General features: G+C 42.7%; 1 protein-coding gene across 1 annotated transcript in view; it reads left to right on the forward strand.

Moving 5' to 3' along the window:
- LOC101576393 (ATP-binding cassette sub-family A member 3-like) overlaps positions 1 to 10,936 on the forward strand; it is a 144,299-nt gene that overhangs the window by 96,041 nt on the left and 37,322 nt on the right. Inside the window, exons 22-23 of the mRNA XM_004623112.2 lie at positions 3,143 to 3,313; positions 10,052 to 10,230. Of these exons, the coding sequence (XP_004623169.1) occupies positions 3,143 to 3,313; positions 10,052 to 10,230 (350 nt within the window). The remainder of the gene's footprint in view (positions 1 to 3,142; positions 3,314 to 10,051; positions 10,231 to 10,936) is intronic.

The raw sequence follows: 10,936 nt of genomic DNA on the forward strand, positions 1-10,936 counted from the left end.
ATCCTCTGGAAAAATTCCCAGTAGAGGAATAGCTGGTTTAAAGGGGATTTCCAGACCAACTTTTCTAAGGAGTCTCCATACTGCAAATCTTAGTTTTATATCTCCTTTTCCTTCTCTGATTATGAATTTTGGATATGTAGTTAATAAATAGACTGTCGTTAAGAGATTTTTAAAATGATGATTATAGTGGTGCCTCAATTCATGAACTTTATCTGTCCTACAATTTTGCAAAAGAGCCACATTTGTGTTTGTGTGCGGAGATGGCCTCAGTCCTGTCCTCACTCAATGCAAAGTTTGAAAACAAAAACAAAATGTTGCCAAGTGCTCTTAGTTGGGAACCAAATATTTGCAAAGAAAACTATTTGCGAACTGTGGTGCCCTGTATTACCCTTCTTTTGAATCACCTTATAAATATGGATCTGAGCTGGTCAGATTCCTCATCCTCCTCTGTTGTTGCAGAGCTCCTTAGGCTCAGGTCTCCCCTCCTCTTAATCTTAACCCTTGGCCTATCACAAAGGAATTCCCTGCATTAATCGAACACTGGCTTATTATGTACCTGTTTGTACACCTTTATAGCGTGAATATTGCCTTTGAACAAGACTTGAGCCTTTGCACACCTGACTAAAATAATTTTAAGGGTGATTCCTGAGCATTTATGCTCACAGAAGGCCCTAAAGTATAGAAAGAAAGCAACTGTGTGTGTTTCACACACCTATTTCAAAATACATATTGTCACATAAGGAAGACTCACCTAAAATCATTTGATTTTGTAAACCTTGACCGAGAGGCATTGCCATCACTTGTGGCACTAGAGATGAGTGACTGTGGGAGGGTAAGAAAGCATCACTGTTTCAGAAAGGTCTTGTGAGTCCTCCACGTCTCAGCAGTGTAACGAACCCTGTGGACAACACTTGTTGAAAATAATGAACTGGGAAGTATGGAATTGGCAGAGGCCAACAATAAATCGAAATCAAGTGTCTTTGGAGACAGTAAGCAAGCATCAAAGAGCTTATGCACAGACTCACAAAATGAAGCTGCAGTGGTTGTGTCTATAGGAGAAAAATATTGTCTAAGGCTAAAACAGCTAATAGGGATGAGGAGGTTCTCAACATGATACCAGATTCAACTGAGCACGAAGTTGTAATTCCAGATTTTTACTTCCTTAGCAACATAATTTATAAGTATACATAATAAAAACTATTAGAATAAGGCAGTCAGTTGACTATTTCTTGAACAGTACACTTTTCATTAAGCAGTTAAATAACTTGAGTTTAAGGTTACATATAAGAACACTGAACTCCAGACACCTGTCTTTAAGCATGATAGCTTCTACAAATTGACCACGTAATACATCACAGAGATTAGTGTACAAGCACATAACCATATTACAAATTATGCAATCAAATTAAAATGTGGTAACACATACCTGGGAAAACAGTACACTTGAGAACTTTGTGTGTGTGTGTGTGTGTGTGTGTGTGCACGCGTGTGTTTAGGGAAGGGTCTACAGAGTGTTCAAGGGTCTCACTACTAGATCAGACTTGTAGTGATCCACCTGTTTACAGCCTCCCAAGAGCTGGGATTATAGACGCGTGGCATTATGCCCAGTCTCAATTGCCATCTCAGCGCACCCTGGGGGCGGGGCTAGCATGACAAGCCTGGGGATTGGACCTCCTGGCCCCTGCGCCTGCTTGCAGGTGCTTTAATTCGCTGAGCTATTTGCTTGGCCCTCTTGAGAACTTTAAAACACACCTTTTGAGCTGGGTATGGTAGCACATACCTGTAATCCTAGCTCTTGGGAGGCTAAGGCAGGAGGATTGCCATGAGTTAAAGGCTAGCCTGGGCTACACAGTGAGTTCAACATCAGTCTGAACTGTCTAGCAAGACCCTGTCTCGAAAACCCAAATAGGGCTGGTCTGACAGTTCAGCGAACTAAAGCCCCTACTTAGGCAGACGCAGGGGCCGAGGGCTTGATCCTGTGCATGCTATGCTGGCCCCGCCCCAGGAGCACACTGAAGTGCAGATTGAGACTGGACATGGTGGCACACGCCTGCAATTCCAGCATTTGGGAGGCTGGAAACGGGAGAATCACTACAAGTCTAGTCTATGTAGTGAGACCCTGAACAACTTGTAGACCTTTCCAAAAAAAAAAAAAACTTTTTAATAATTTTTTGAGGCACAGTCTCACTATGTAGTCTAGCCCAGGCTGGTCTTGAACTCACTTGTGTAGCCAGGCTGGCCTCAAACTCGGTGATCCTCTGGCCTCAGCCTCCTGAGTATAAGAATCACAGGCATACGCCACCATACCCAGCAAGTTTTTAATAAATAATGAGCAAAAGAATCACAGAAATTTAAAAATATTTATAACTGAAGAGTCACATAAATATTCTGTGGCAAAATTTATTTGGGAAAAACTAAATCTGGACTATTAACATTTTAAGGGCTAAACTTAGCATCCAACTTTTTTTTTTTTTTTTTTGGATGGTACCAGGGACTGAACTCAGGATCTTGCCCTTGCCAGGCAAGCGCTTATTCCACTGAGCTATCTCCCCAGGCCCCCAGCATTCAACTTTAAAAAGCAACAAGGAATAGCATGACATATCTAAAGAAAGCAGGCTGATGAGTAAGGGCAGAAAGGAATGAATAGAAAATGGTTATGCACAGAGCGCCTGAAGAACTGCAAGTCCTTCACGCCACAAGCAGATCATAAAAGCCACAGTGTATAAAGAGGCAACAGATATACAGGGTGTGTGTGTGCACTTACACTACTAGAAATAGAATATGAAAGACTTCGGCCAACAATTAGGAAAGCTTAGAACAAACTGTTACACTTCTAGAAATACATGATTTACTAAGTCTAACTTAAAAATTAGAAAATATGAATTATACTCCTGTAACATTCAAGTAGTTAATAGTCAAAATTTTGTTCACAAAGAAAACACGAGGACTTCATCAAATGACTTCAAAATCCTACATTGTTAGTACAAACCGGTGAACTGGAACAAACTCCCTGGGAAGTAATTACTCTTCAAAGATAATCATCTGGTTTTTAATTGCCTGAGATTGGTTTGATCATTAGTAGGGGGTTTCTTCCCTTCAGAGTAGTTTATTTATTATGTAACTCCCCTTACTGTCCTTCCAGAAACGCAAACCTCCATGTCCAACACCACGCAAGCCTTGCTGAGCAGCACGCTGCTGCTCTTCCCCAACTACAACCTTGTGAAGTGCCTCAGTGACTATACTGGGGTCTACAGAGTGAAGATGCTGTGCGCCCAGAAGACGACGCAACACCTCCTGAACTGCAGTAAAGAAAGTAAGTACCTCGAGGAGCTCGCGCTAGGCCGTGAGATCCAGGCCCAGACCGCAGAAGGTGGGCCAGCCTCATCTCTCAGATGAGAACATGTGCTCTCTAATGTAGGTCCTTTTGCAGGACTGGGTAAAGCGTTTCTAAACATTGGAAAGCCTCCAAAGCATGTCCAGGGTAAGTTTAAAGTAGTTGTTAGCTGTAGAATGATAATCAGCCATCTATTAGTTTTGCATGTGTTATTTTAAATGTCCATAACAACCTCAGCTTTTCTAATTTTATACTCATTTTCAAGAAACTAACTTTGCACCCTATGCCATGGCCCCCAACCCCATCATTCATGGCCCTAAGAAACAGAGCCACACAGCAAGAGGTGAGTGGTAAGCGAGCCCAGGACCCTTCCTCTGTGTTTACGGTGGCTCCCCATCGCTTGCCTTGCTGCCTGAGTGCCACCCCTCCTCAGCTCAGTGGAGGCATTAGATTGTCGTGAGAGCCCGAACCCTCCTGTGGACAGTGCATGCAACAAGTCTGCGCCACACCCTCCACATGAGACTCTAACGCCTGATGGTGTAGGTGGAGCCGAAGCAGTCACAGGGAGCGACAAGTGCAGATCGCCATTAGCAGAGGAGTTTGACTGCCAGAGACCGTAATAAATGGGCTGCTTCCAGATTCATGTCAAAATCCTATCAGTAAATGGCCCACAGCAGTGAAGCCACATTTCATGTCAGGCTTTAGAACAGCAAGTGAGTCGATGCTCCTCGATTTCACAGCTGCATCTTGTGAGCTTTAAATCAGAATCTGACAGTTATTTTAGGACACGTGTGGCCTGCCCATTATTTTCTCAGCCACCTCCATCCTTGTCTCTTTTCTGCACTGCACACTTCTGTCAGCTGCACTTTTTGTAAACCCATGAGCTAATCCCAGTCAAAATGAGCTATAAAGCAAACGGCACAGAGAGCCTCTTTGAAAAAAGGAATGACTGAAGGAGAGGATGGCAGGAAACTACGACTGCCAACAAAAGGGAGCTGCACTGAAAAGAACAGGAAGAGTCTTCCGGGGTCGAACTCAGGACCCTGCACTTGCCAGGCAAGCGCTTGTTCTGCTGAGCCATCTCCCTGGCCCCGAAGAGGCCTATTCAAATTACAGGTCCATTTCTGTAGGTCATTCAGTTTCTTCAAGCTCACTTGGCATAATGTGTAGCAATCAGCTACCCAAGAAAGCTGCGAATCCTCCAAAACTGTTAACTACATAGAGATGAAGCATCCAGTGTTAAAAAATAGAGAACAGGGGCCGGGAGATGGCTCAGCAGAATAAGCACGTGCCTGGCAAGCACAAGGGCCTGAGTTCAATCCCCAGTTCTGCAAAAATAAATAAATAAGTAAATAAATAATAAAAATAAAAAATAGAGAACAGAAGCAGTACTGAAGCTGCCACTTCCTTAAAATACATTTGCCCTAATAGCATTATTAGTGGCTAACTACATTGCTGCTGCTAAGAAGCCTTCCACTATTGGTGAGAACTGATCCTGCTGGGGACATCTGTTGTGAACTTTTTTTTTTAATTTTTTTAAACATTTATTTATTGTGTGTGTGTGTGTGTGTGTGTGTGTGTGTGTGTGTGGCCAGCTCAGCCCACCAGGGGGCGGGGCTGGCTGGCATGTGGTGCTGGGGAATCGAACCGCGGTCCCCATGCTTTGCCAAGCTTGTTCCAAGTAGGTGCTTTAGACCACTGAGCCATCTCGCCAGCCCCTGTTGTGAACTTTTGGAAAGACTGTAGTTCAATAATGCAGGTATTCCTCTTTCAACCAGCGCCCTAACTAGATACTTGGTGAAATAGAAGAGGAAATCAAGGCACGGTTGTCAGAGAGGATTCACCACGGTATGCAATCCAGCTTGCAAGTCCAACAGTGTGGCCAACAAAGCAACGGCCACCTCTGTCCTTGTCTCTTCCGCACTGCACACTTCTGTCAACTGCACTTTCTGTGATGCGTGTTTCAGGGGTACGCATGAGGACACCTTGAGGGCGCTTTTGTTGCCAGCTAACACGCCAGCTGTAGAACTATCCACATCTTTGAATGACTATGCATCAGAAAAGTTCAGCTGGTCACTTTGTAGCCACAACTGAATGGCTTTCTGGACTCCCTGCTCTGGTTAAAGAGGTCACTTCTAAATGTGAATCCACACACTGTCACCAATACAGAAATGCTGGCTAGCTAAAAAGTCATCTGAATTGAACGGTGTTTTGCAGGATGTTATTACAATTATGGTCCACGTTACAGGACATGCTCTTAACACACTTGTTTGTGCAGCTGCATGAGGAGATACTGTAGAGATTTCATAGAAAAGTAATTACCATTAGCAGCACACTTCAGTGACAGAATGGGTCACAAAACCTGCTTACTCTCATGACACAGCAAGCTGCTAAACTCAACATGCCATGGCAGGAGAGAATGAGAACTCTGTTCAAGTTGGCAGAGGGGGTGGAAATCTGGTGTGACGAGTGTGCATGGAGTTCTTACCTTTCAGACCTTAGCAGGGGTTTCTGAAGAGACTGCGCTGGAGCTTTGTTTCTCCCTGCTGGCTATCACCTGTCTCAGCTTTCAGACTCCAGAACTAGGAAGGAATGGACCTGAGGCCCATTTGTGAGTAAGACAGCTAAGTCGACTTTGTGCTGGAAGAGAATCAACTGCTTGAAATTGCACGTGACGATGGCCTTGCCTTAAAAGTATGTTTTGAGAGAACTTCCCTATTGACACATGTTCTGGGTTAAAGCCAAGGCAGAACTTCTGAGGCTACCACAGCACTGAAATGCCTTTGTCCATTTCCAAATTCCTTTCTTTGCAAAGCGGAGTTTTCTGTAGTGACAGCAACCAAAACAGATTATGGAGTAGATTAGACAGAAGCAATACATTCTGGACGCCTCCCACCACACCCAGATGAGTGTCTAGCTGCAGGAAGTCAACCTCTGTGCTCCCACTGACTCTCCATTATGGCAAGCCGTGGAATTATTTATTATATATTACAACGTAATAACAGAAATAAAGGACACAATAAGTATAATGTTCTTAAATCATCCCCAAATCATCTCCCAACCATCTGGTGCAAAAAAATTGTTCTCCATGAAACTGGTCCCTGGCGTCACAAGGCTGAAGCCTAATGCTCCATGTCACATAGATTTTATTAGCCAAAACCAGGGCTCCTGGTATGAGAAAGGATTTCCAGGGAAAGGGTTTGTATTGTAATCTTATTCTACTTCCTTTGTAATACTGTCACTACCGCCAATAATCACACACAATCACCTGCCCAAACATTACTTGAAGGAACACATCAAATCTATCTCCGGTGTCTAATATAGTACCTGCCACAGAGAGGGACACAATTATTTTTAACAGGCAGGTGTAAGTAGGAAGTAGGAACTTGGATGATAAAGAATAGAATAGTGGAGAAAAGCTCTAGAAATAGAAGAAATGGGAAAGGCAATAAATAGTACTAAAGATTTGTAGGAAAGAAAGGTAAACTGCCTTTTAACCTTAGAAACTCCTTATGACTGATTGAACAACCTTGAAATTAGCAGCCTTGAAAGCCTGCTGCTTGGGCTAAGGCACTAGTGCAGTGGTCTGAGCCCCCGTCGCGAGCGCTGGGACCTGGGTTCAGTCCCTGGCACCACACGCTGCGCCAGCCCCACGCCGAGCTGGCCACCAGAACCAGGTGCGTGGCGCGTGCCTGTGCTCCCCGAACTGGGGAGGCTGAGACCGCAAGATCACTACGAGTCCCAGCCAAGTAGCGGGACCCTGCACCACATACACACATAGGTACATTTGTACATGACTTTTTTAAAAAAGTATATTGTTTGTGGGGAGTGGGAAGTGCAGGAAAGGGCGACTGCTTAGTAAGCCTGGCCCTCCTGAATACAGTCACCAGTGTTAACTGTAGACAGTGCAATTCCTTAATTCCATAGAACGATTTTGAAAGAGTTAAAATAAGTTTGGTTTTACGTGTGGAGATTTCGTACACCGTTGCAGTTATCCACTCTCAGCCATCCATTTATTTATTTACATCATCTTATTTTTATAGTTTAGTACTGATTAGTTCAGAGGCATTGGTCATCTATCCTCAGCTTTAGTCTAAGTATCTTTTTAATAAATGGTATTATTTCTTAAAGTGTCATTGTTGTTGCTGATACGGGGAAATGTAAATCGGTTCATATTTGTAAATTGAACTTGTTAACTTAATTTTCATAATTTAAACATAGCTGGTTTCTATATCAGTGAATATATTTAAAGCAGCTGCTGGGCTGGGGAGGTAGCATGGCAGTCTAAGCACCTGCCTGGTAAGTGCAAGGACCCAGGCTCAGTCCCCAGTACTGCACGCCATGCCAGTCCCATGCCGACCTGGCCACCAAAACTGGGCGCGGTGGCCCCCACCTGTAATCCCAGCACTGGGGAGGCTGAGAGGAGGATCACTAGCGTCTGAACCGTGGAGTGAGACCCTGTGTCCAATAAATAAAAAGAAAAAACTTAAATAAAGCCGCTCATTACACTTGTTTCTCTTCCAGTCCTTACGCACACACTCCTTGTCCTTGCCTGACTGCTTTGTCAGAAACATCACCAAGGTGCTATAAATTTAAGTGGTGATATCAGACCTCCAGCTTTACTCCAGTGTCAGAGTGAACACCACAGTATCTTACCAGAAGTATGTTGTTTAGAAACCTTTCTCAGATTAAGCAAGTCCCTTTCTACTTCATCTGTGGTTTTTTTAAGTCATGAATAAATGTTTGGTTTTATCACATGCTTTAAACTGCTTGTGTTGATGTGAGCACATGATTTTTGTATTTTGATTCTACTGAATTACATGTTCATTCTATTAAATTACATAATTGAATTTGTGATGCAGCCACAAACCAATAAACTGGGTCCATTCTACCAGCAGTACCACTGCTTCCCATACCCCTAGGAAAAAGACGTTTATAACAAAACGGCTTCTCCATGCCAATGTAAATAACTTTTATAAGCTGAGCGTACAGTCATCCCAAACCCATCATCACCATGCCATAGAATTACTGTTTTTGATGGTCCGTGAAAATCACAAAGCACAACAGAAAGAGCAGTCAGGTTTATACAAAGGCAGTATGAGAAGAAGACAAAACATTTTTTAAGATTAGAAGCAGAACACATAGCCAGGCATGGTAGCACAAGCCTCTAATCCCAGCACTCGGGAGGCAGAGGCCGGAGGATCCCTGAAAGTTTGAAGCCAGCCTGAGCTACAAATGAGTTCAAGGCCAGCCTGAACTACATAGTGAGACCCTCTCAAAAAGATAAAAATTAAAAAAGGAAGGAAGGATAAAGAAAACACACGAAGCTAGATGTGGTGGCACACACCTATAATCTCGGTTTTCTAGTAGGTTGAGGCAGAAGGAACAAGAGTTTAAGGTAGCCACAACTATATAGTCAACACAAAATAAAACAAGACAAAACAAAACACAAGAAAGCTAACAAGGGCCAGGGAGAAAGCTCAGTAGAATAAGTGCTTCCCTGGCAAGACCAAAGGCCTGAGTTCAATCCCCAGTTCCACAAAAAAAAAAAAAAAAAGATGTATCCTATCAATGTGAATTACCTGTGTTGATATTGACCTTTATTATCAGGTTGAGGCAGTGTTTGCTAGCTTTTTTTTTTTTTTTCATGGTACCGGGGATTGAACTCAGGAGCCTGCGCTTGCCAGGGAAGCGCTTATTCTACTGAGCCATCTCCCGGGCCCTACATCCTATTTTTAATATGATAAAAACAGTGACACTCTAACCATGAAAAGGGGCATTATATTTAATAATTAAGAAATATGAATATAGATTAACTACTGTGGTTAAAAAAAGGCATTAATATTAAATCATGATAACATCCACCAGACTGACACAGGGACACTGAATGAAGGATGTACAGAATTCCGGATGCTCTCTGCAGATTTTTCTGTAACTATAAAGCTGTTCTAAAAAGTTTAAGGTGATGAGTTATAATTTTCTTACAATAGGAATTATCTTTTATTATTGAAGTTTATTCTCAAGAAAGTTCAAAGTATCAGTTAATGATCAATTTTACCTTGTTTAAAGCATAGTATGTTCTCTTTTCCAAGAGTATTTGCACTTCAAAGCTTTCTTTCAATTATCAACTTAATATTTTACCTCTCTGAAAGGATTTGGAGCCTACATTTCATGTCATGCAATAATTATTAGGCATATCATACCAGTGAGATAGCACAGAGGACTAAGCAGCAGCTTAGGCAAATGCAGGGACCAGAGTTCAAGCCCCAGCACCACATGCTACACCCGCCCCACCCCCACCCCAGGCATGCGAAGCCTGAACCCAGTCTGGGTGTGGTGGTGTGTGCTTGTAATCCCAGCATTGGGGAGGCTGAAAACAGAAGGATCACCAGGAGTCAGAGCTGTGTAGTGAGACTCTGAGCCAACTACATTTAAAAATTTTTATTATTATTATTATTATTATTATTATTAGGCATATCAATATATTAACATTTGTAGCCTTATTTTATTACTATGCATTTTGCTAATGAGGCTTAGCCTTCAAAATGCATTACTGCTAAATGATATTTTACATCAGGGTAAGTGCTTTTTATGTCCTAAACACCTAGTCTTGGTTTAGCCTAATGTTTCATTTTCCCCATATTTCATTTGTCATTTCCTTGGTCTTTCCTCACTAAGTAATAACATTCTTTTTTTTTTCTCCTTCTCTCTCCCCAGATACTGAGAGCAGCATTTATTCTCTAGAAAATCATATGATTGGAAAGTGCTTGCTTATCATGGGTGTCCTAGGCTGTGTCTTCCTTATCTTCATTTTTGTTTGGGAGAATGCTTTTTGGAGGTTAAGAGCCTTTGTCCACCAGCATATTTACTTTGGTATCTACAAGAAATTCAAGAAGGTGAGTGCGTAGGCATGGAGCAACTTAAGAACAATTCTAAAAGTTGAAAAGTATGCCTACCAGATAAGTGTCTGTATGTGACGGCTGCAGGTATTTGGTGAAACTCCACTGACCTGTTCTAGCTGCCAACCCCTACTGTATTCAGCAAAGGTGATCACTGCAGAGAAGTTGCTATGGTTTTGTTTGGTTTTGTTTTAGTCTCCTGTCTCTCTCAGGTTGACTTTTTTCATAAATATCCAGGTGATAAAATCATTTCTCTGAATGCTGTAAATTCTTCCAAGATTTAAAGTATAGATTGTAGCATTTTGATGCAGACTGGGGTTTTTTGTTTGTTTGTTTTGTTATTGTTGTTATTGTTGTTGTTTTGTATTTTGTACCAGGGATTAAGCTCAGGACCTTGCACTTTCCAGGCAGGCACTTATTCCACTCAGCTATGAACTCATTTTCTCTGGTTTCCACCTTCATTTCTATAATCAACTATTCACTACTCAGAGTTTAATCCAGTGGTACATGAGAGCTGAGGCGATATTCAGAAAGTCTCTTGGAAATTCCTCAAAATTTTTGTTTTGGCAGTCCTAGCCCAGGTCCGGTGAGTGTGCGGAGAGTTTCCGGCTACCCTGCGCCGGCGGGACCAGTCCCAGCCCAGGCGCAGCGAGGGCCAGACCCTCTCCCAGCCCCTCGGGCCGCCCCCCACCACTCTGCAGTG

This window comes from Octodon degus, unplaced genomic scaffold, assembly GCF_000260255.1.
Source record: "Octodon degus isolate 3935 unplaced genomic scaffold, OctDeg1.0 scaffold00001, whole genome shotgun sequence".
NCBI lineage: Eukaryota > Metazoa > Chordata > Mammalia > Rodentia > Octodontidae > Octodon > Octodon degus.